Below are 27524 nucleotides of genomic sequence, written 5' to 3'. Positions count from 1 at the left end.
TCAACCTGAATGCGGACACGGATAATCCTTCTTGCATGTCTTTACTTCCCCATCAGCCAATATTGAACCTAAAAATAGAAGATGGTATAATTAAAGAGAAACCCCATACTTAAGGTCACTAAAATACCTTTTGAAGACTAAACAATTATAATATAGGTACTGTTCATAAAAATGAGTTTTACGATTATTCGTTGTTAGAGAAAGAACTATAGTTATAGCAATGGTAAATAGAAAAGCATCATCGACATAGATTGAATAACATCCCGACTCATAAAAGAACAACAACAATTAGATTTAATTGCTTATTATCGACTGACTAAGTCCAAATTAACATTTATTTTAAAATTGATCGTAACCAAACATCAACATATAGTTAATGTCATTAGCACAAGATTAACAATGAAATATTTTAATTCTCAAAAGCCCTTATATATGAGATTTCCGATTCGGAAAGATACATGGAAGGTAGACGATCATCAATACCTTGCGTCTTTCTATTTCAAAATCGCCATTTTGCTCTATTAGCAGATGTCAGTTAAAGTACTGGCAGCTAATTTTAGCCTAGCATTCGAAAATAGGTTGCATGTGATTTATATGACAATGCCTGCGCCAAAATGCGAATAACAACAATAAAGGCAAAGTGGTGGACTGATGTTTTACTTCGCAAATAAATCAAAGCTAAAACGACGACAAAAACAACAAACATAAGAATTCAAAGATATGTTTCGGGCGTTGCTTTTCGTGCAATAAAACATTGTGTTTCCGTCATTTCTTATTACATACCGATACCATTCTTATGTTTATGTCATACGTACAGTGTCTTGACGTTTGTTGAATACCAACAAGCCATGATGACCAGTCTGATGCTGATATATTTTAGTACCACGAGCACTTTAGTGAGCTTCGCGTAACAATATTTGCATATGTCATTTCTGGTCACCTGACTTCAGATATTAGGAGATCTTGCCGGAGTATAGCGCCGATCACTCGTAATGGCTCATGCGCCAATGATAGCAAACTCACCAACGCTAGCGCCCTCCCTTGTGAAAATATTGTACCGTCGATCTAACATTAAATATGGGAATCGGTTCCATTACATTTGAACTCATGTACATTTGAATCCATGACAATTGCACCTATGGAATTGTTTTTGTTTTACGGATATTTGAACTCATACTCACCCTAACCCATGGGTTCTAGCACCCGCATATAGATTGAACCCGCGGATATACGCATGGGTTCAAATGTACGTGGGTTCAAATGTACGTTTACCATTGGAGTCAAATGTGGCATATTCAAGCCTTGCTTTGAGTGAAAACGTATAAGAGACATTCTAGCATCCGTTGCTGAAATTGTCAAGCCCTCACTTGATTTTATGCTGAAGTGCACAGTATCACTCACGGCATGAGTAGCCATTTCCAAACATGCGGTCCATCGGTCCATGTTGGGTTGAAAAAGAAGATAAATTAGCTCAATCGGTGAATCAGGAATGTTTCGTGGTGGCACTGGGGAAGTTCTGGGCTTTCCTCAAAATAGGTGTGTGCAACGTTTAATATAGGCGGGCCAAATACAAATAATTAGGTGAACCGCGGGCCGCATCTTTTTTCAACTTAGGCTTTCTAGTAGTTGCAGGCACAAAAATTCGGTTATTTATCTTATGACATGCGTTGTTCGCTTTGCACGAGCTAGATGGTCCCCAAACTTTTTTTTTCGCGACCCCGATTTTCATTAAATCAAAGCCTACAGATACTCGCGAAAAATCAGTATATCAGTTTCAATTGCCTCAATGGGAACAATTGTACCTGTATATCGACTACAAGTAGACGTTGACGGTGAACATTGGCCCAAAAATAAATACGAACAAGTCCGGCGCATTGCTGAAAAACTGGGAAAACTCGGAAGATTTGTAGACACATGGTCAAGACACATCGTATGTAAACCACGGTGTAAAAGTTTCTTAGATCAGAATTATAAGAGTTTTTTGGCGAGACATAGACGAACTTGATAAAATGTGGTAGATTGTGAGCATGCGTACGATACTTTGGAAATAGTAAGATTGCTTCTGAATATACATAAATTTGAAATCTTATTTAGTACCGTGTCTTTATTATTTTTAGTTCAATGTTAACATATTACAGATTGCTCCATTATTACTTCGAAAGTGAAACAGAGCATGAACGTAAAAAAGGAAAAACATGTACGAAATCACAGCTTCTAAGGGCCTTTTATTGTGCTTAAACGTGTTGTGGTTTCGTGTATGACTGCTCGAAGCGCTTTCAAATTATGTATAAGACTTCTAACTACAAATATTGCAATACGAAGATGTTCGCTTCTATGTGGAGGCGATGTTGACAAAAGACCTAGCCTACTGTAGAATTTAGACACGTGCGCGAATTAAAAAAGCGCTTCCGCAACTGATCGAAACCTAAAGTGTAATTACCCGGCCCAGGAACCGCCTGGCAATTAAAACCATACTTGTCGAACGAACACCTAGTAAAGGTCCAACCGTCAAATAAAGCAACTTTGCTTTGTATATTTGTTAACCAAGCGACAACACTAGCACAAATGAACAAACCAACATAATTTCTCGCAGCCTGGAAAATCTGTTTTGGGTAAAAGCGGGTCAACTACTCATTCGGATGTAACATGATCAAAAAAACTATGAAAGGAAAAATACATTATTGGCGATCGCAACCTTGTCACTCAATTACATTTACTAATACCAGTACCTGCCGACCAGCTTTACCCAGTAATTTTAGCGCTCTTTCGACAATAAATGGTCGAGTTATTTCTGAAAAATACGAAAGTTATGCACTTTTACCGAACCTGCCGACTAAAACGAATTTCACTTTCCAACTTTCAAATCCTAGTCACTTGTATGCGCATGTTTGACAGAAATTAGGCGACCCCGGAAAATCTTCACGCGACCCCGTCCGGGGTCGCGACCAACAGTTTGGGAACCAATGCGTTAGACAACTATTGTCTTTATAAATATCCACATACCGGTGTAAGTCAAGATAATATTGTTCGTTTGAAATTGGGAGGGTTAATTCACAAACGGTGGTGATGAATGCAATGACGATGTAAAAGATAAAAATCAGAATAAAATAACTTTAGTCCTTAATTCACTCCTTAATAGTTGTCGTTAATATACGAACATACGTCTCCGATGCGAACGCTTAGTTCTGCCAGGTATATAAAAACCAAACTTCGATATCTGCCGTTGTGTGAGAATTGATAATTGTAAAGAAATATATGGGCGGAAATGTAAATTACAAACATTAGGATGGCTAGCGTTCTGGACTCCTGTTAGATATTAAAAATATTCGATATTTGATAAAAAATATTTTATTTGCCAACCCCTAGGGTTTTGTAATTTAATGTCGCCGTAAAGCCACTGCAATGTAACTTAATAAAAACTTTATTTAATTTAGTGAATTGCTCTCCATAAAAAGTGCGGTGGAGTGGGGCGATTATTTCACATCTCAAGCACCGACTACGGTCATATTTTAGGTCGTTTTTGAGGGATGAAAATCTTATATGTCAACTTCAGTCTTTAAAAACGACTGTGCAATAAAGCAGGGGTGTCCAACACGTCGGTCGCGATCGAGCGGTCGACTGCCACGTCTCGAGTTGTCGATCGCGTCTGATATTGAGTGAATTCAATAACATACCCCAAAATTTGGCATTGAACCAGTTTCATGAAGCGCGTGTTGTGCTTTAAAATAGGACGAATACAGTACTGTACATGGGTAAAATACTATATATACATCCTGCGCAGTATTTGAGTCTGCAGAAACCCGTTAGAGCACATTATCACCTAACAAATAAAACTTTCGCCGCTGTTATGGTTTATGAATAATAAACTTGCCGAATATAGTAAATCTTGACTGAGAAACGATCCTACAATAGCTTCTTCAGTATGCGAATGTTGTTGTCTCACACCGAGAGTAAGTGTGATAAACTGTATTCGTAACTGTAACAGTGGGATCGGAACGCCCAATATTTTTTCGATTGTAAGCAATCGAACTTGGAGGAAATTGTAAATTAGATACTCAAGTGCAAGTAGTCATGAAACATTTATAGTTTGAGAATAGTTATTTTTGGCTTTTCAGATAATATGGATATTTGGCCAGATTTTTTGAAGAACTTTCAACACTCGACTACAAAAATGGGGCAGGATGTAGATATGAATTGTATGATTCGAATAAATCTCAAATAAATGATGAAAATTTACTTCGGGTACAATTACATAATCAAATTAAATAGAATAAAAGTGCGCCCACAGAGTCGAGCTTGTTGGCAGCGGTGAATATGTGTGTACAGTTGTTTGCATATTTGTTCGTTTTTGTGAATGGCCTTATATTACATACCAGTCGATCGCTATCTAATTTGAAAACTTTAGTCGATTGCGGCCGAAAGCAAGTTGGCCACCCCTGCAATATAGTGAAAGCAATGATGTTTGTCACCAAATCATACTCGAGCTGTGTATAAAAACACTCCCAAACAACTGACAAATTAAAGACTGGAATTCTTGGTCGCCGGGAAAGTCATCTAGATTTAGAACATATTCTAAAGAGAATAAAATGTTTACGCAAAACTTCCCAGATTTCTAAAACCTTTTTTTTTGTGGGAGGAGGGGGCAATTTGTATGGTTTGTTCTTATCGGTCATAACTGATTTCGTTTTCAACTTTAAAGGGGTGTGTTTGCAATCAGAACAAGAGAATTCAGCGTTTCCTTGTTTCACTATTAACGGTAAATTTGTCTTAATATATTAAATACAAAGATTCACTTATATCAATATATCTTATGACTTCTTTCGCCTCACAAATGTTCATTTATTGAGAATTTATTTGAGAACAGATAAAACTCAACTCCCAATGAGATAGACATAGATAGACCAATATAAATGACGAAAATAAAAATGCTTGCATTTGTGAGAGTATGGTTTCTGTGGATCACCCGAAATTGTATACGGAAAAAGTCAAATATTTCTTGAAGAGGTGAATTGACAGCAATTGCAAAAAAGCACGAAAGAACATTTTGTTTTGTGTGAAGAATAAATGGGTATCAGAACACTGAATCCAAAGGATTCGATTCCCAAATTATTCGAAATCAGGGTGATCCGATAAAAAGATTTGTTCAAACTATTCGGCACCATTCGGCAATTTTTGTATTTCGTATACCTAATTTATTGATCAGAAACGATCATTTGTTTTTCACGATGACATTGCTTTGGTTTTGCTTGCGTCCATTGAGTACACACGGTACGGTAGACATCACAAAATGTAATCTCGGTGCACGGTCTCGGCCGGTATTTTTAAAAGAACAAAGCGTTATTATACCTGATGCAAAGACTCGTTATTATTGTAGCATTTTAAAGTTTTTCAGCTTTACTATTTAATAAATATAATGATAATTATTGGTGTCATCAGCAAATGATTTTTAGTGGTATACCAGTTCACCTGAAAAAATATATCTACCAAAAACTGGACGTGGAATGATGTCAAATTATTTGTATTAACTGCGATAAATCAGCATAGTATTTTCTGGTCATGCAATCCCTTTTGACAAATTTTTGAATTATGTTTTACCTGCACAATTGTTTTCACAATTTGTTTCATCTGACGCATCCTCGCAATCGACTCTAAAAAGTATTTGAATAAAAAATATGGTTGGGTATTTATTTTATTTATTGCATTCACATCTTCGCCTTCTACGCAAATCAAATACAAAAAGTCGAATCGACACAAAAGTTATTAATTTTCACATCATATTAGGGAAACTATGTTTAGAGTAACCAAATTATCTTCGAAATAATAGACCGTCTATTCTTCAAGCGGGCCATGGGTCTTAATCCGAAATTTTCAATTTTGATACGCTTGTTATAGTGAAATTGACTTTGGTATAGTGTGTAAAGTAACGTTAGTGAGATGCACTGTGAAAATATTTAAAGTTATTTCAGTGGAAGTCCAGAATGCAGAAATATCTGTAATTTGGCGGCTAAAATTGTCTGAATTATTGCAATCAGTAATTATTACCTCTCATCGCAAATCTGTGATGTTGTGATGTATTTATGCGAATTGTTGCCTGTGCTGCATTTCCATTGCGGCGATAGAGGTTGATTTTTATCTGAATAGAAATATCTGATTATCGGGTATAAAAATTTTGTAAGAGCGAGCTTCCCGGAATATCAGAACTTGACTCAAAAATCTATATGAACCGACAAACAATATGCTTGTTGTCTTAATTTCGAGTCGCTGATATGTTGACCGTGATAACGTAAACAATATCGAGAAAGAAAGAACATGTTAATTACCTTGAATATGTCAACAGCATTTGATAGGATATGACAGAAAGTATTTAACATAAAATAAATCAAACGGCTTATGTGCTTACAACTGGTGGAGCCGCTGAATTGTTTGTTCCGGATAACAAAACAAACGACTATTCAACGGCACCCTTTAACGAAGTGGTTTTCAACATGTATATTCCGTTTGAACGTTACCAAATTATTCATCATATATACTAATATTAGCAGACCGGCAGCAAAATATTAGAATAAATGGAACAAAATAATTTTTTTGTATTTGCGTAACATGCAGAGATTTTTAGCATTGACTGCACTGCGTCTAATACGGAAAATTAATAAATACGTGAGAAAGACTAAATTCCTATTTGTGATTTTGCAAAATTTAAAAATTCTACATCTTTACAACTTATGCGACGATGGCATTCTGCAAGACTTTATTGCAGACCGGTGGTTTTTTCTATCAAACCACATAACAGGGACTAATTATGTAACATATGCTTTTCATATATTCTCTAACAAAGTTAAATTGCCATTGACTCTGATGTAATACATATTACGTTGATGTCTTCATGCAAAATCCTGTGGAAAAAAACCTTTTATCACGAAGGAAAGTCTTACTTACCCCTGTCTACGTGATTGCATATTTCAGGTGGGGGGCCTCGTTTTCTACATATGCATTCATCAGATAAATCGGGACAATGAAAAATGCCATCGCACAGGTTACCAAACTTTATGATGGTCGGATGATTGAGACAATGAAAACATTTTTCATTCAACAGTTCTTTTCCTGGAAGCAAGCATTATACATATAAATCCAAATAAAGTATTATATCTGTAGCAATTTTTATAAAATTATTTTTTAAATGATGCAAATTTAATAAAATACTTGTTTGTATATATATTTCGCTAAACCAGTGTGTTGTGTCGTCCAAGCTAAAAATTGACTCAGATTAAAAGAAAAATTTGTACATATTTTTATACATTCAAGTTGTTGTAGTCACTCGTTAGCCAGAATCCTCGTTCGATAAGATAATTTAACCATCTTATTTATAACAATTCACTTACTTTCTTCGTTACTATTGCACAAGCACTCGTCACGCCCTGCATAAAAAATGTAAATTTTAACAGTGATGAATGTATTGGAAGATAATTTTTGTAGTGGAATCTCATTATATTGCCAAGAAAACTTTCAGCTATTTTAAATTTGATGAAACAGTTTGTTAGTCACAAAATTGTAAATTTTTGTTAATATTATACTTTTAGCTGTAAACACTAAGTTAAATAATGAGAGTATGCCTTATTGCAAATCACAATTGATCACAATACTCGCGTCTCTAAAAGACACGAACGTCTATCGATTTTGAAATAAGGTTACTGGATTTCCGCATTCCCCATGACGTATGCATCTTTAAAATTTATCTTGTCAACGTAATTTGATATTTCGACAACTTTTTCATCGTGACAAGGATTATCTCTATGACTAAATGAAATTAAAAAAAGAGAATTGTTGCCACTGTCTTACGGAAACAGGCAAAATCGAAAATTATGGAAAATTTTGGCAAAGCTCATAAATAAAATCGTGGAACTTCTATTTGTTCTCGACTGAACCTAGTACATTATTCACAGCATTTGGATGGTTTAGCAATAGTTTTTCAATGGTACTATTAGATTGGAGTCAATTTTCATAAGCAATCCTATTCAACATTTTCTTTGTCGTCATATTTTCGATGCGTCAACTTGATGTAAACAACCACATAATGAAATTACGTTGTTGCGCAGTGACTTTACGCACATTATGCACGTTACTAACGTCGTCACGTAGATTTATATTTCTTACGAAAAAAAAACATCGCTTTCGCTCGCAAGCGTTTGACGTACTCTGAAGGCAAATGAAAACTTCAGTTTCAGGTGAAACATCACTTTATAATATAGGTATACAAGCTAGTCACTTCGCTATCTGATAAGGCTTGAGTAAATGCTTGTTGCATGCTGCCGATGATTATGTGTTCAAGTGTTTTAAGAAGAAGATCCGACCATGCAAAATCAAAGTCTTCAAGTATTGAGAAGCTATTAATCCAAGTAATCTTGAAGCGGTCAACGACTTGCAAGTAATATACAAGCGTAAATACGCATTACATTTAGCCTTAATTTGTCATTATATGCAGCTTCCGACAAATAAAACAACTTCTACTGTACTGGCGTTTTGATGCGCGTACACACCATGCCGAACGTTTAAATCAATTCGTTTTCATTGTTTATTTGTAAAGCTGGTGATATACTCGATTTTCTAGAAAAAGATTTGTTTGCTCCAATATTTGCTCCCAAAGTTCTGGAATGTAAATGGTCTATTTTTGCACATTTTGCGACTTTATAAAATTCTTGAAAGGGTTGTAATTCGCACTTTGACGATATAAAGTCATCGCGGTCACTTGTGATAATAATAAGTGTATTTTGACTTCATAACTCTATGTAAGCATTTTTGAAATTGCGTCATTTGGTAGTTTTTGGCATTGTCTCCCCATAAAGATGTTATAGCCTTTTACAACCTCTCGCAAGTTTACTTTGAGTCTTCTGCGTCAAAAATGTGAATCATTTAGCAGGTGATATATCAAAGCATACATTTTTGCCAAAATTCAATCAAGATTCGTTCGAATACTTAACTTTTATCCGCGACCGACGCCATGATACTAATGCACCGATGGTACAGTCGGAGCTCAAGCAATGAACGACAAAATGTTCAATTGCGTATTAAACCACTTTTCGTGCCACAGTCAGTTTCTTTGTTTTTCATTGGATGTCACAGTGAAAACCATAGAGTTTCTCTCATATTTGTTCTCTCTCTCATTCCATTTTTCTTATTGATGTTAGAAGGGGCAAACCTCGTAATGTCGTCAGTTTTCGGTCACTTGGACACATCAAGCGTAGGTGATTCATTCAATACAAACCAACTCGAAGTTAAATATAACTGCCTAACAGACAAAAGTAGCACCTATTTGTTGCGATACCGCTTGGTAGATCGCGACCTTCTAGTGAGAGGTATGACAAAATTTTATTTTAACCCGACTTTATATGCCATTCTGATACATATTAGATGATTTCAAATCCGGGCAAACAACTACAATCAATTTACCATACATAAATTTCCTTCCTTGCAATAATACAGTAGTAAGGAAAACAACCCAATTACAACGCAATAGCGAACGGTCAATTATTGCCACTTGCAACAAATATATATTACAAAAAAAGAGAAAACCGTTACCAATTTCCAGACAGTGCGCTCATATGGGCGTTTTTATCCTCAGCTGTGGAATCCCGATATCGAAGGTGTTAAAAAGCCTATTATTAACGAAATCAATTTCGTTTGCATTTTGAAGTTTTTGTGGAGCAATGAATAATTATAGCGTGACTGAAGTATTCGAAAGCGTGACTGAAGTATTCAAAATCGTCATCTGAAGTATTGAATTTGCAAATTCCGTAAAAACAATTGTGAATTTCACTTGAGTACTACAACTATCATGATCATTGTAGATTTGTTTTGTGAAACATAACGCAAAAAATCGTCAAGTTAAATAGTTAAAATTAGCACTTAACCTTCTGCTATACACAGTAGTACTTAAGTTTAAGATAAAATTTTCATGAATTGCTCATGTAAAATATTATTTCGGGAGTGTTATTTTGCGTCTCCATCTCGCCAACTACAGATGTTTTTCGCTTGTTTGATTCATCGGCTAATGCGATATCTACAATATGCCGCCAATATGCAAATTATTTATCTAAATTATCTTTTTTATCAGAGCTGAAAAAAAAATTAGCCTATGTTGAAACCGAGCTTGACACAGCAAATAGCATTCGTAGGTACAAATTATTCACGATTTTCGATGCATTTCCAAGTTGGCCATGTTTGATATGTTTATCTCTCATACTTTTTAGTCATTTGATCAGTAAAAGTTGGAATCAGGTGTGATTGCGCCAATCGTTATCAACACATTTTCCTGATTATTTACGGTAATATATACGCTGATCATGAGATGAGTTACCGCAATGGTTTAGTAAGTGAAAGAAGCTAATTTTAATGCAGTGGAATACGGTGGTTCATTGACTACGTCATGCTTTCCCCTACCTCCGTAACAAGAGAGAGAAAAGAGAAAAAAACATCTCTCAACTCTCATCAAACTCATCAAACAACTCTCCCATCGATCCACTTTTCATATTATTTAAAGATGTTACGCCTGTGGCATGCACTGGTAAGCGACAAATGACGTAAATATATCATTTTATCATTTTCGAAAAGTACAAACATTTCAGGACGTGGTAAAGGAGGCAAAGTTTGCGTCTTGATTAAGCTTTATTTTCGCGCGACATGTCTGAAACACGCAGTTATGCCACAAAACGTACCCAACAAAGCACTCTGGGTTGATAGATCTTGCGACATCAGATTTAAATTTCAAAAACAGGTAAAGAGAGAGAGGAGTTATAAAAATTCTTAGACGAAATCGACGTTAAGATCGATGATATAGAAGGTGTGGTCCAATATCCCAATGAGGCCCTCGAAATTAGCTTCGTAAGTAGATAAAAAGCATTGCAGATGGATAGAAAAATTTGACAAATGAAACAGGAAGGGAAGCATCTCTCCGCCCACAGACTCCTAATTCCAAATAAAATCCCCATATATATTAATTGGATACCGATTCGAATGATTGACAACGCTATTTTGGATTACATATGGTATGACCACGGAAAACCGGACTTAATACTACATCTAAATTCTAAATGACAAAAAAAGGGATCAGAAACGGCAAAAGAAGAATTGTAACAAATAGAGAATACGTTGTAAATAACCCTATCAAGAGCTATATTTTTCTTCGGGGCTGTAAGCTTTTCGTTAAATATCCCGGGTAGATAGAGAGCTGTAGCTATTGTAACGAAGCTGGGCACATGCGCTTCCAATGTCCAGCCAACTGGATAGATTCAACAAAAAAATATTAAAGGATGTAGATAAAACAATTCAGACTGAAGACAAAACACATATGGGAGTCAATCAAAGGTTTCACACATCCTTGATGGAAAAAGAGAAAATACTGAAAAGACCAGCTGGCCGAAATGATGGAAAAGAGGAAAGCAGTTGAGAAGCAACAATTGGCACAGGGGTAGTATAAATGTAATCGGAACACAAAGCTTGGAACAGGAAGAAATATAGAGTAAAATAATCATAACAAAAAAGTTGGCAAAACTGATAAAAATAAAGACCAAGAAGGGTGAAATATTCATACTAAAACATCTCAACTAGAACGGGCGACGCCAAAGAAAATAAATGGACCGAAATAAGACCAATCTGAACCTGACCAAATAAGGGCACAAGAAACACCGGTTGGGGGGACTCGGAGCGCGCCCATCCGTGACAGTCAAAATATTGATGGTGACGGACGCACAATAGGAGACGTGGGACATATTGACCACTGTGAAGTAGTGTTGAGCACAAACAGGATTTAGGAGTCCGAAAAACAGGACTCCGGCATGGTTTTCAACAAACAGGATCGGATCAGGGGTGGGAATATTCTCGCTTAACCGGAGTCAATCAAGAGTCCCAACCAAACGGAATTCAAATAAAGCAATTGTATTTCGAACTCAGACATTTTAACCTAAATTGAAATTGTCATCCAAAACTATCTAATACACTTATATATGGACAAAAAAATATCAAATTACTATTTTCCATATTGACCCTGGGATATTGGACTTGGCAAATATATATATATATATATATATATATATATATTCAAAATATAACGATTGGCTTCTAAATTCTCAATAGTCCCAACTAAATCTATAATATACGGTAACCGATAGATGCACCGTACGTACAGGCTCAACTCAAACGGACTTAAATTATCTGTACATGATTTTTGAAACATACGGTAATCGTTCATTGTCAGGATGAGACCATTGATAAATCCATGTTGACCACTGATGTACAAGTCTGAACGGGGTGTTTGGATGCGGTTGTCGAGTTGCAGCGAATAACTCACATGCCCGCATGTGCCATGAATTTGTTGTGCATTACCAAAGAAATGCACGGTACACTGTTCACCAGTTCACTGTTATGATGAACACTATAACTGTTTAATGAACAGATGGAACATGCTTTTGGCGAAAAATATTGTTAAATACTTGAAATATAATTGTGGCTACAAAGAATTTGTTCTATGCAGACCTTGCAATGTTTAAATGTGATTGTTGTGAACACCGAAGTCATGGGGTGACCAAGTTTTTTTTTTATGGATCAAGACGACTAGTCTAGAATCCAGCCCTAATGCTTTCATACCTAGACTATGCCGACGAAAGTTTCATGGATCATTTGCTCTTCAATGGACCTTTCCCCGACCTTTGTTGACCCTCGGAAAATTCTCCCTATACTTTACCACTGCAAAATTGTCAGGGCTATTTTAGGAGTGCTTTTGTGAGTTGGCGCCTGTAAAATGGGGTATGTGTTTCAAACCATCATTATGATTCATCGCATACAACAATCTGTTTTTTAAAAGTACCGGTAAAGAATTTCAGGCTAGTCTATCACAGCTATTTCTACACTAACTTTTATTACTGCAATTAAATTAAAACTCCTAGAAAGACAGAGTGATCATTGAATTATCTGATTTTTATTCAAGTTCCCAAAACACAACTAAAAACTAACAAATAGAGTTCAAAAATGCGAAAACGAGGTAATGTTTACAATCACGCTTGAAAATCTGTCTGAGTGAGAAAAGTGTCTGAGCGGATGCAAAAAGGAGGCATTGTTACGTCACTTTTTGCATCTTGCTGATTGGCCAATGTCACGAAGTAAACAAGGAAATCGATGCTCGGGGAAAGGTCCATAGAGATCAGCATTGTGTATACCAGGGGTGGCCAACCTGATTTCGACCGCGATCGACTAAAATCTTCAAAATATATCACGATAGACTGACTGATCGATAACAAGATCCTACACAAAAACGAATGGGCACTGAATGTGCAGATAACTGCACACACGCTTACAAAAATTCCACCGCTGTCAATAAGAAGGTTTTGTGGGCACATCAATAGTAAAATAGACACAAAATTTGTATTTCTTATATGTTCTATTAAAGTTGTTGATTTGATTATTTAATTGTAACGGAGTAAATGTTTAATTATTTATTTAAGATTTATTTAAATCATATAATTCAGATGAAAAACGTGCCTAATTTTTAGTCGTCAGTGTTGAAAATATTTCAAGAAACCTTTCATGTAATATCCAAACAGCGAAAGAGAAATATTCTCAAATCATGAATGTTACATGACTACTCAAACTTCAGTATCGCTGTATGTGGGGTGGTATTTTCTGATTTTTTGGAGTTTTACGCCGTCAATTAGGCGTTATACAGGAGGAATATTACAAGCCGAATTGTGATATAAATTGTCCAAAGGATCGAAATGAGATATGAGCAGAATTTTGGTTGGATGAGGCCAAAACTTGGTAGTTAATTTTTCTTTTTACCGTGTGTTCTTTTGGTGATTGTCTGAGATGTCGAGGAATCTGTTAATTTTGTTTGTCTCTGCTTCTTTTGTTGCAGTCCTCTGCCAGGTCCACGATTGGCGGGTTGTTTGACTCCAGGTTTGCTGGCGCTGATTTGTAGCTTCCGGTGTTGTTTCAAAGGCCGACAAAGACGTGGTGTCGCAGGACTCAAAGTTGATAATTCTTACTTTGATCTTTGAATAATACATACTTTGTAAGAATTGCCATTTGCAAGGGGATAGAATGGCGTGTTGCTAATAGTCCGATAACTCCTTCAATCTGTAGATTTGCCTTGATGGTCCTGATAGCAGTTGTGGAGATGGTGTTTTGAGCGTACTTACGACGTTGTCGACATCTTTACATTCCAACCAGTCGTTTATCTCTTTTAGGAAATTTAATTCGGAGTCGGAAGAAGAAAATTCACGTACCTCGTCAATTGCTTCAGCAGATTGTGCATCATTCTATCTCTGCTTTGTTGTTTTAGCAGGTTGCACGTCATTCTGGCTCTACTCTGTTGTTTTTTAACAGGTTGTACGTCATTATGGCTCTGTTGTTGCGAATCTTTTTGCAGGGTTTTTCTTCTCTGTGGAGGCATATTCCGTCCGGTTACAAGATTGGTAAGCACTGGATAGTCACGCTTTTGTTTTTGCCGTTATTTTAGCATGTGGCCCGGTGCTTTGCAATACTTACAAACGGTGTCTGTCTGGCATTCGCTGTATACATGGCCGGTGATAGGCTCTTCCAACATGTTGGGATGTATAACTTTAGTGGCAGAAAAGTTTTACAGCTGACGCCATTCACTACCACGTAATCTGGCAGACGATCTTTTTCGGTCGGTCTATTAGCAATGACGTGTGACGTGTAAACATGGGTCCCTCGACACCAATCTTTCACAGCTTTTTAGACCGTTCCACATCCTGGCTGGTTGATCTTTGAGACCGCCCGGTTTTACCATGTTTCTTCCGGGATTCCCCGTATGGGGATCCGGATAGGAGATTCGCTTGGTAGTGATACGTCAATAGTGCTCTTAGCCGTTTTTATTTGCCCACCTGTGGAAGAAAAAAAACTCTCTCTGCAACTGGAATTTGTGCTGTCAGTTGCGGCAAAGGTAAGGATCCAGGTCCCTCTGCGACCATCAAACAGCCCTTTGATCTGATCGCAGAACTTTCTTGTTGAGGCGTTGATGTGGAGGCAGATGTTGCAGCGGGAACTTCTTCCGTGGCAGGAGTCGACGATGCAGCGGCTGCGTAATTCATCTTTTTTTTGTCTTCGTTTCTTCTTCGCTATCGAAGGCCTAACCCAGTGAAGGATTGCCTTAATCAAATAGGGAATAATCTGGGGTGACCAAGCCTCAAGCAAATTATTATTCCCAAGCTCCTGTAAAAATTGTTTTAGCATATAGCGAGTTTGGGAAACATAATAATGAATATTTTCAAGGGTTCAGTTCAGGTGTGTGTGTGTGTAATGAACATAAAATACATCAGCGCAGCACGTTTTTGATGTTGCTGCTGTAGTGAACACTAAAATATGTCAAAATTTGATTTGATAATCAGGAGTCGTGGTTTTCCTTGGTCGGAGTCGGACTCCGAATTCAAATTTCAATTTTGGATTAGGACGGATTCGTAGTCTAAAAAATTCGGCTCCGCTCATCTCTGCTGTGAAGCTAGTAGCAAACCTTCTTCTAATTCTGCGGAGGGTGCGTTAAATCTCGGTTTTGTGCTTATTGAGGAGTGATATTACAGCTTTGTACATATGGACCTTTCCCCGACCTTTGACACTCGCAAAATCCTATACTTTACCATTGCAAAATTTTCGGTGCTTATTTTAGGAGTGGTTTCGCGAGTTGGCGCCTGTAAAATTGAGTACTTCTTTCAAACCATCATACTGATTCCTAGCATTCAGCAATCTATTTTCAAAAGTACCGGTAAGGAATTTTAGCCTGGTCTATCACAGGGGTCCGCAACTACGGGGTCGCGACCCAAATTTAGTTCGCGAAGCTCTCCGCTCTGGGTCGCAAAAAATTTATATGTGCCATAAATATGATAATCGCGTCAGTGTAGCGTATTTATATATAACAACTTTATAAATCTCTGATTATAATTATGGATGTTTATCCGAGTATACACTTCTTTATTTACTGCCGTAACATTGGCCAATCAGCATAAGTGCAAAATTTGACGTAACTATAAACTTTTCAGGAGCGCTCAGATACTTTTGCCATTCAGACAGTCTTTCGTGGTTGTGAATATTACCTCGATATGACGGTTTTCGCGGACTATTTGTCAGTTTTTAGTGGTGTTTTGGTAAATATAGGTCCTAATCAAATAACTCAACATTCATTTTGGTTTGTCGGAATTGTTTTTAAATGCAGTAATCGAAAATTAATCTAGAAATAGGTGTGATAGACTAAGCCAAACTTATCTACGGCGCATTTAAATGAAAGGTTGTTGAATGTATTGAATTAAAATGATAGTTTGAAACATATAAACCGTTTTATAGGCGCCAACTTGCAAAACCATTTTTGAAATGAGTATCGATAATTTTGCAATGGTAGAGTATAAAGCGGAAAAGTTTTGCTGGGATCGAAAGTCGGGGAAAAATTTATTGAGTAGTTGTTTGCATTGTGTAGACGTAGACAATTGTGTTCGCAACATCTTTCGCAGTGGTTAATAAATATTTTCCCGAAAAAACAACCCAACGCCACAACACTGGATAATTTCATGTTTCACAGTATCAGATATACAACATCTATCATCAGATTTGATTGAAGCATAGGATAACTTGTCAAGTGATCGCGGGTTGAAGATCGCATTTGAAGGCAAAAGAAGTTTGACTGAATTTTGGATTTCAGTTGCAAAAGAAGAATTAAAAAAAAAAAAATTTGGGTCGCGCTGAAAAGTATTTGCGGACCCCTGGTCTATCACAGCTATTTCTACACTAGTTTTTGAATACTGAGATTAAACCGACACTCCTAAGAAAACAAAGTGATCATTGAATTATTTGATATATATTTGAATATCCGAAACACAACTGAAAACTAACGAATAGAATTCAAAAACGCCAAAACGAGGTAATGTTCACGACCCTGCCTGAAAATATGTCTGAGCGGATGCGAAACTACGTCACTTTTTGCATCTTGCTGATTGGCCAATGTCACGAATTAAACAAGGAAGTCGATGCTCGGGGAAAGGTCCATTGAAGGGTGGTGGTGTCAAACATGGGCGAGTCTTAAATTTCATACAAGGCACATTAACCAAGTTTATAGATAGGCTACGGAAAAATACATCACATTCACGATAAGCAGTAAATTCAAATGTCAACTTGTGACAACAAATGTCATCAACCTGTGATACGGCTTTCTCGGACCCTGAGTGGAGAGCATCCCGGCGGTTTGATTGACTGAAGTTTCATTTGTCACACTATCACCGATGAAAATTTCGTTGGTCCCTACTCGTGAATCTTTATGCGCGTGCTTATTTTGCTAAACTGTTAATCCGACTATGGGCCCCATGCATTGTTGTTTGACTTTGAAAATATTTCGAAGACAGGCTATTTATTAAAGCATTTCGTAACCGTATAATTGTTTTACTTCGTTTCAAATTGTGTATTGTATTACGTAACAAACGCTGATCTTCATGATAATATATCTTGTTAATTTAGGAAGTTTCATATGCATTTTGTAGTATATCGCAAATTCTTTAATACATGCAGCAATCGAATCGTAAAAAATTGTTTTGTTTCAATATTCAGCTGGCGTTGAATTCAGAAGTCAGTTTATTATATGTCGAACACTATCGTAATATAGTAATTAGGATATGTTAAAGATCAACATAACGTCTGTGCTATTTTAGTAGAGCGAAATATTAGTTTTTTAGTTAAGATATGACAAATTCCCAGAATTATGTGCAATCGTGTCATTAATACACGCTAATATTATAAAAATGGTACCAACAAAATTATGCAATTTACAAAGGTCAAAAATGCTAATTTAGGCAACGTTCAAATCCCTCCCTTCAGCACAAGAGGCATCCGATTTGGTTATTTAATAATAAAGAGGTTTACTTGGAGTTCTTCACACAATTAGAACCTAACCTTTCTTTATTTTAGAATCTAGGGCATTCTCATAGCGAAAATGACCTTATTTGGAAAAATTACGTAAGCGAAAAAAGCTAATTTAGTCAAATTGCAAAGCCCAGCACCACTCCCTTCCGCACATGACGCACCCGATTTGTTTATTCAATATTAAAGAGTGTTACCTGGAGTTTTTCACACAACTGGAAACTAAGCCTTTTTTATTTTAGAATCTGCGGTATTCTCGTAGCTAAAAAGGAGCCTTATTTAGAAATATTACGTATTGCGAAAAAGGCTGATTTGGTCAATTTGCAAAGCATAGCTGCACTCCCTTCCGCACAAGACGCACCCGATTTGATTATTTAATACTAAAGATGGTTAACTGGAGTTTGTCACACAACTAGAACCTAAGTCTTTTTTATTTTAGAATCTAGGGCCTAGGCTATTCTCATAGCAAAAATGGCCCTATTTGGAAAATTAACGTAAAACGAAAAAAGCTAATTTAGCCTAATTTCAATGCCCAGCAGCACACCCTACTGCACAACAGGCATCCGATTTGATTATTTATTATAAAATAGGTTTACGTGAAGTTTCTCACACGACTAGAAGCTAAGCTTTTCTTATTTTAGAATTCAGGGTATTCTCGTAGCAAAAAAAGGGCCTTATTCGGAAAACTTACGCATAGTGAAGGAGGCTAATTTAGTCAATTTTCAAATCCCAGCAGCACTCCCTCCGCTCAAGAGACATCCTATTTGATTATTTAATATTGAATAGCTTCACCTGGAGTTTTTTACACAAATAAAACCTAAGCCTTTTTAATTTTATGATCTAATAAGGTATACTCATAGCAAAAATGGCCCTATTTGGAAAAATTACGTAGAGCGAAAAAAATCTAATTCAGCCAATTTTCAAATCCCAGCAGCACATCTTACCGAACAAAAAGCATATGATTTGATTATTTAATATAATAGAGCAGGGGTGGCCAACCTATGGCTCATGCGCCAAACGTGGCGCATTGCATGATTAGAGGTGGAGCATTGCATCTTTAACCCTTTTCATGCCAAAATTGTTAATTGCACTTGGCTTCTCCACGCCAAGCCGTTTTTTTGCGATTTACATGGTGACTTTTGATTGTACCTAAAACCTATTCTTCTTACTCCACGTCGCCCACTTACGGCTTGTTAGAATTAGAAACAACAGGCGATTATCGACGTTAGCTTCTGGATGGACTTTATGACATTCATTCTAGACTTTTAGCAAAAATTAGTAAAATTTACTATTTTTTCCCTACTGAAGTAAAAAGTTCAGAACTTCTGAAAAAATAGAAAATCGTCATTTATCAGCTTGAAACATGGATTTTCCATTGCCCAGACTTCCCAAATATCTCCCAATAACCATTGAACAACCTTTATTCAACCAACCAACAAATTTCTTATAAATCAACCCACAACATGCTGAAAATGACCCCTAAATACCACTTTTTCCATCCAAATTTCAAATGACCGTTGTCAACAAAAGCGAAGCGTAAAATCGCTTGCTGTGACGCAAGCACTAATCTCGAAGAAGCCCCTGGAGTAAAATCACGCGACGCTAGGCCAAACAGCTGATTAGCAAAGGCCAATTAGAATCGAGGGTAGAGTGGAGTAGAGATTGATACTAAGGGCCTGTTGTCACAATATTACGCCTAACTTCTTAATCGTACCTCACATAAAAGAACACCGTGAATGTGCTGCTGGTAATGGCAATTTGGCAATATACACAGAAAAAATCAAGTTATTGCAAGAGTTATTTGAAAGTCGTTTTCATGATATTTCAAAAGAAGAAGACTCTATACTTGCTTTGATAAACCCATTTTCACTTAGTGAACTAACCATAATGAAGATGCCAAGCAATATACAATTGGAACTAATTGACTTGAAAACTCATCCATCATTGAAAATTCAATTTGATGAGCTTTCTTCAGTCCCAAGTGCATCTGACATGATCAAGTTCTGGCAATCGTTACCCCGTGAAAATTTTCCAGAACTGAGAAAATTTGTTCAGGGTTTTATATGTCGTTTCGGAATGACATATAGATGTGAACAAACATTTTCTGCCATGAAACTAATTAAAAGCAAAGCGAGGTCAAGACTTACAGACTTAAATTTGAAGAATGCACTGCTCCTCTCAGTAACAAACTTAACTCCAAGAATAAAAAAACTGGCGAAAGTAAAACAGCAGCAAAAGTCTCATAAAGGCGGTACTTAAAATTGATCAGTTTTATTCATTATACTTCCTTGCTTAATTTCTATTCATGTGAAGTTGTAAATTGTAAAAACTACATATACGTGTGTATATATGTGTGTGTATCATAGATTTATATAATTTCAACAAGGAGCGGACATTAGGCGTGGGAATACAAGAGATTTACGGCGCATCTGAAACATTATGTTTTAAACGTGGCGCATGGTATGTGAAAGGTTGGCCGCCCCTGTAGAGGTTTACCTGAAGTTTTTCACACAAATAGAACTCGAGCTTTTATTTTATTTTAGAATCTATGGTATTCTAGTAGCAAAAAAAGGCCTTATTCGGAAAAATTACGTACACCGAAAAAAAGCTGATTGAGCCAAATTTCAAATCCCAGCAGCACACCCTTTTGCACAAGAGGCATCCGATTTGATTATTTGATAAAGTTAGTATAAAGGACAAACTCAAGATAAAGTCCAAAATAGACAATTTGACACCCTCCACTAAAAATTTGCAACTATTTTTCTCAAAATCAAAAATAGACCCAAACTCTCTAAAATCCATTCTTTAAAAGACAATAAATGCACCGTACAAACAAATATTAGACAAAAATCGGATATAACTGAAAGTTTTTACTCTTCCCTATACAAAAGCAGGAACACATGCCCAACACAAAAAAGTACTTCATCTCACACATCCAAAAAGTACTGAAAGAACAGCAAAAGAACAATTGATGGAAGAGAACGCCGCAACAGAAATGAAAGAGTGATATAAGAAATAAAATCTAACAAATCCCCAAGACCCGACCGACTAAGTATCAAATTTTATAAAACTTGTTGCCATATTATCCAAAACAATTAGTAAACATCATTACCGAAATGTATGCAGAGCCCAAAGAAACTGAAATTACTAACGGAATTATTCATTTGAATTATAAAAAAGTAGACAATACTGACATATTAAATACAGGCCCATAACACTACTAAATAACACTAAAAATATTGGTAAATGGACATCTCTCCAAAACTATGACGCTTTTAAGAGGAGACAGAGAGACCCATTAACGAGTATTCTTTTCATATTAACTACAGATTCGTTATTGCAGGCTATCGTCAAGAATCAAAACATTCCAGGTATCACACTCCAATTAATCAAAGAAGTGATCAAGAACCCCAGCATTCGCGACGACACAGCCATTACCACCACAGACGAGCTGTCCGCAAAACGCGCATTTGTAATGGTAACACTCCATGGCAAAGCTTCCGGTATGTCATTAAACGGACCTCCTGAAGTATGCGCACCAAGATGGCGCACAACCTGAACTCAGGTTGTGTACCAGGTCAGGGATCAAGTTATGCGAGGTGCGCATACTCCAGGAGTATCCATTAAACTCATCTAAAACTAAAGGTCTATGTTTTGCGACTGACCAGTACAACCTCCAGATAAACTGGGTAAACTAGTGGGAATCAAGTATATAAACACATCAAGAGGCACAGTATGGCACAACAAAATCAATAAGTGCCAAACCATTCTACATAACATTGGGCACAGACCGTATACATTTGAAGAACGAAAAATAACTAAAAAAACAACTATATTACCCAAAATGCTATACCTAGCTCAAACCACGCCACTCGAATCAAAGCATAAGAATCAAATTCGACAAATGACTAAAAAAATTTAACTATCTTAACCCTGCCCATCAAAGAAGGAGGTATCGACTCACCAAACATACCAGTAATTTTAAAAATATCAACTTGGAAAAATTATTTTACAGTATTTACAATCAATCTACGGCGTAATCGACCAAAACAACACTATCTTCTCAATAATTGACAAGCAACTCGGCATATTAATGAAAGACTACATCGGAGAGAATTTCAACAACGCAAAACCACACATCATAACTCCGCTACTACACTAGAAGAAAACCCTAGACATATTAAGAAGCATAAAATCGACATAGATGAAATTCGGACAACGCCACTACGAACAATCTACGACAGTATTATCAAAGATAATAAGTCCAAATACGCTGGAATATTAGAAACGGCTGTAAGGGAGCACTTGACAGCTGACATATCAAGCCAACAAGAGAAGTTCCTCAATCGGAAATGCGCCCACAATATTCTTCCTACTCGATCCAAGTACCGAATAAGGTATATGTCCAGGACAAATCTATGCCCGTGGTGTGACATCCGGACGGAAACTGAAGTACATTTATTCAGCAGGTGCAAAATAAATAGAAATCGCAAATTTGATTTGGGCCCAATCAAACAAGGTATCTACACCTCCAGGTACAACTGAAATAATAATCGAGTACAAATTTGAAAATTATCATAATTCTCCATTTGTCGAAAATGAAGCAATGTATTTGAAATTAAAGAAATCGGGCGGCATTCGACAATCCGGATCCGGACATCAACGTACAAAAGGAAATAAAAACAATCGAACAGATGGATGATAGAATGTTGAGAGGTGTCGGCATTACTTAAACAAAGAAGAACAAACAACACGATTTTTCAAGCGGTAATCCGTTATGACCCAAACCCCAATTGAAGCTGAACGTTCATAAAGAAATATAACAGACAATCGATATAGAATAGATATGGTATCTCCGATAACTCTCTTACGATAAATCTGGAATGCCGATCTAATAATACCCGATAATTCGAGTTAAAATTCACTGAACTTGTTAATATAGTAAACTATTTTCGATTAGTCTAATTTTGTAGTAATCCTTTATTAGTATATCCGTCGGATTGAATCTTACCAAAAAACAGCGGAACGTTCTATCTTATCCTTTCAGTAGTACATTTGTAAACGCAATATTACTAGATCGAACTGAACAACGCTATCAAATATTAAAACCATACCCAGTGTTATCGTTCTTCAAATTTATCGTGTTCTTTAAAAACTTAACCTTAGAGCTAAAAATCCATTTATGTTGAGCCAGGTGATCTGGGTAACTTTCATAATTGAATTTGGACTGATTTATCAACTGCAATCATAATTTTGTTTACCTTTAATATTTATGTGTTCCTGCTTACATCTATATTTATTTATGCCATACATACATATGTATGACAACCTTGATTGACCTAGTCCTCAGCTCATATACTTAGCACTGCAACTTAGGAAGAGCTGAAAATACAAAAACAATTAGAATTCCCAATAAAGCTAAGTAACCCATATACAGCCCCCATCTATTGAAAACCTGACGAACAAAATTACACTTATTTTTGAAAGTCACCACAAATAGTAGAATAGAATCATTCCGATAGTATATAACCCAATATGTCACATGTCACTCCCGGATTAATCGGAAGTATGCTGAAGTGTCATGAAAAATTAATAGATAATCTCATGTAAGCCCCTCAGCTAGTACCTTCCCAATTAACAAATCACATGCATCAGGTATTATTTTCCCAGTACGAGAATCATAGTGAACTTGGCAATGCCCAGAGGACTGTCACTTGAATAACTTGCTTTAATTCTAAAAGCCCATTGTAAGAATTTGTATATAAGTCAACTACGCCTAAAAGGCCTCCATCCGGATTAACCCCTGCTAAAGGGACGTGCAGCCTTCCTTTTCATTACCCACAGACTGTAAGTATAAATAACGCCACTTGGGTGCTAAAAATTAAACCTGTCCAACAACCTCACTCTAACCCAGGGGTTGGCAACCTGTTGTCGCTCGCGGGCCAAAATTTAATGGTTGCAAGCCATTGGCGGGTTGCACATATTTTTAGAAAGTTTAAAACCGAACGGATGACACTTTTTATAGTACAAATCAAGCAGTGATACATTTCTCGAATAGAATATATATTTATTTCCTCATTGCACTGCATCTCAAAAAATTCCATTTTGAATATTTTCGGCGCCATATGGCATCAACTTTTCTGCGTTTTGTTGCCATTTGTCTAATTATAAATAATTTATAGGCTCATTAAAAGAATAAATGTGAATTATATACTTATTAGGTTTTAATTTAATTTAGTCTACACGTGTCTAACAATAAATTCTGTTACGTAAAGAATATAGTTGCCAAAAGAGCTGTTTTGTTACTATAATTCAGTGACGCAGGCCGTAGGTTGCCGACCCCTGCTCTAACCCTTAGCTAAAAAAAAAACTGAACTAAAAAACACAAAGCTGCATCTAAATTGAATTCTGCCAAAACCACCTGCATGTGAACTTATTAACTCGGTACAGAACACGTACATCTAGTCTTATCCAATCTAAACGCAAATATACACTAACCGCAAGTAATTACCCTGACTCGGTACAAGAGACGTAGGTCTAGCCTCATCTGCTATAAACCCAAATATACACCACTGAAACGCTAATTGCAAGTACTAAACCTGGATTGAAAAACTCATTACCAAAAAAACGTCTCTCTCTCACACTCGTATAATATTGTTAAAAGACTTGCATCCTGGCTCAATTTCGTCTGAAATACTTACAGCCAGCATATAAGCACGAGGGCATTTCCGAAACGGTTAACGCGAGTTCTACCCCTGGCCTACGCAAACCGGCAACATTCCTATATATTATTATTATGTATGAATCCCCACTCTACTGTAGAGTAGATGATATTTAATGATTTCCACTCTTAATCGTTTTTTGTGTATATACTTATTTTCCTTTCTGAACAAATAAAAATAAATGCACGACAAATGACATAAATATACGTTCATCCCTTTGTCCACAAACCGTTGTAATTGAAAACATATATTTTGCAATAAAGAAGTTATACCAAAGTTAGAAACACATACGCCTATACCCCGAAAGATATTCTGTATAATTTTCCAAATTATACCAAATATAACAAATGAAGCTGCATAACCTGAATCGAATAAAAAATAGTAGACGGGACTAAAAATAAATTCACACATCTCTTTGAAATTTTTTATACAAAATAACGCGAGACATTACCGACCACCTGATAAATAATGGTTCAGAAGTTACAAGGATTCGAAATAACAAATATTACGACTTTTCAATGCGCCGAATCGATGCGACACCGTGGGAGTTGATGGTGAGTGAGTAGAGTCGTCTGGGAACGGCGAATGCAAAGAGTTTGCAAAAAAATGCTGTTATGTCATGAAGTGAAAGTCAAAATGAATAAAACCACTTTAGCGTTGTTTATTACCAAATCAGTCACCTTTAACCCTCCCACAGCCGGTAAGCCCATATGGGCTTTTCAGCGCTATTAAGGCTAGCTCATGGTAACCTACTGTTACTATCGCTCTTAGCTGTTTATTGACGTAATGCCCTGGTATGAGAGAAGCGATAAAACCTTCCAGCCGTGACGCAAAGTGCGAATCGTATATATAGCGTGGATTTCAAAATTGCCTGTCAGACGTCTGAAAATGTCGACTCAGCTCAGACAGGAAATACTCCTTTATAACGACTTATTATTGTTTTAGCATGTATTTTCAGTCATACTAACCATCCCTGACCATCCCTGGCGCTGTGTTGTTTTGATAAATATGATTTCGACTGCTCCTTAGTTGGCAGAGGTATGGAGATTTTTTGTATGTAAAAAAAACGTAAAATTAATGGTAATTTTACCGCGTAAATGTGCGTATGGGATTGTTTACGTCGTTCTACGCGCATTTCCGTCGAAAAAATTTAATTTTTTTGCATTGGGGGTGGTCTGTGCAGTAATAATAAGAGCTGTGACGTCATCAATATCGGTAATTTGACCTTGAACTTGACAATACTGTAAATACAATTGTGAATTTCAGAGTAATAACCATTTATGCTATAATAGTCGTTTTGGTATTGTTATGTTAGGAAAAACTTGACGAAAACGTTGAAGAAAAAATTAATTAATTAGGAATTAATTATTAACCCTCTACTGTACACAAAATATTTCAAAGTTCAATTTTTTTTTTAAAATTTTTGAAATTTTTTTGCAAAAATTTTTTTTCGATGAGTGTGTTTTAAAGATATATTGCTGAATAGAACTCTAGCAGACGCTTTCAAAAAGCCATGAGTTAAGATTTAGGGCTTAATGGTTGACAAAAAAAATAGGTTTAAAAAGACCCCTAAAATGGTCAGGGATTTGAGCTGTCCGAAGGTTAATATCATTTTTGAATGGAACAAGAGAGCAATGCTCAAATATAGGCAATCAAAGATCGCGCGTCGATTCCGCCACGGGAAGGCTCTCGAGAACGAAGTTTGCAACATTGGCGCGCAAGCTGTGAGGAGTGGTTGAGTAATACAATATGGAAAGGTTCGAAATAATTTCATGCCAATATATAATCAACGCGTATAAAAATACATACCATCAATACAATGAGATCTTCCGTCACAAATATATTTAGATGGCAGTAAACACTTCTTATTAGAACCATAAATATCATTCGAGTCACATTCGATGCCTCCGTTTTCGTTTTGATCTTTGTAAACAAATTCATCACTGCCATCTCTGTGATAAAAAAAATAAAAGGTATATTCAAATGATAAGAATTTTGATTGAAACATTATAGATAGAGTTATTTTATGGCGCCATGTCTGGCTATTTATCAATGTTCAGAAATGTCGAGTGAACCCAATCGCTACAGCACCACTCCAAAACAAAGTAAAATTTCAGCCTTAATATAGTTTTCATTTTCCAATCATTTCTTCCTCTACCCCTTGTTTATGGAAGGAAAAACATTTTAAGCATATTTTAAAAATGGATTTCATAACGGTTTGTCCCTTGACAAAAGTCTTGCCAACATGCTTGGATTACACGCACATAAAAAATAATATACTTTTCAATTTTGCCACACTGATAGGGGGGAGAACAACCAATTAAATCACAAGATGCACCAACAAAAACAAGTAATTATTCGACAAAAAGAAACATGTGCTCAAGACATTTGAGTCTTCTTTGATTTGTCATAGACTTGAACATACCAACCACCTTACATTACCATTGTCATTAATTAACGAGGAAGATGGACAAAATGTTTTTTTGGTATTGTGCATAATTACTTTTCCAGAATGTTCCAAATTCTACAAGATCTATTTGAAAAAAAAAAAAAAATTCAGGCGCAGTCTCTTTGTTTCACTGTCTCGCATAATTATATACATGCTATGATTTAGAAACGTTTGAATCCATGCCTTTTATCTACATTTCCTCAGTAAACGAAAATTCTTATAAAAAATTAGGACATGGCCATGAAATGTGCAATAAAAATATTATTTTTGGATCTACCTGGTATTTCTGGTATAGGTAACCGGTCGATCGCCATGTCTTAAGTAGTCTTAATTAATTAATCGCGTCGCCACTACTGAGAATTCGTAGACATACCTCAAAATAATGCCTTGAACAAGTTTCATGCAGCACATGTTGTGTGCTTTCCAGGAATAATACCGTACTCTGTACGTGC

At 36.3% G+C, this 27524-nt stretch overlaps 1 protein-coding gene across 1 annotated transcript; it reads right to left on the bottom strand.

The window, feature by feature from the left end:
• LOC120336375 (uncharacterized) lies at window positions 1–27483 on the bottom strand. Its single transcript, XM_078113361.1, has 7 exons — window positions 27446–27483; window positions 26433–26575; window positions 7380–7415; window positions 6937–7101; window positions 6043–6133; window positions 5596–5648; window positions 1–68 (listed from the first exon to the last, which is right to left on the bottom strand). Exons 1-7 carry the CDS (start codon window positions 27481–27483, stop codon window positions 1–3), a joined length of 594 nt encoding a protein of 197 aa, XP_077969487.1.
• Window positions 27484–27524: the final 41 nt, after the last annotated feature.

Source organism: Styela clava, chromosome 6 (assembly GCF_964204865.1).
Source record: "Styela clava chromosome 6, kaStyClav1.hap1.2, whole genome shotgun sequence".
In the NCBI taxonomy this organism is placed as follows: domain Eukaryota; kingdom Metazoa; phylum Chordata; class Ascidiacea; order Stolidobranchia; family Styelidae; genus Styela; species Styela clava.
The sequence above is the reverse complement of the archived record's forward strand: the minus strand, read 5'-3'. Positions and strand labels throughout refer to the sequence as shown.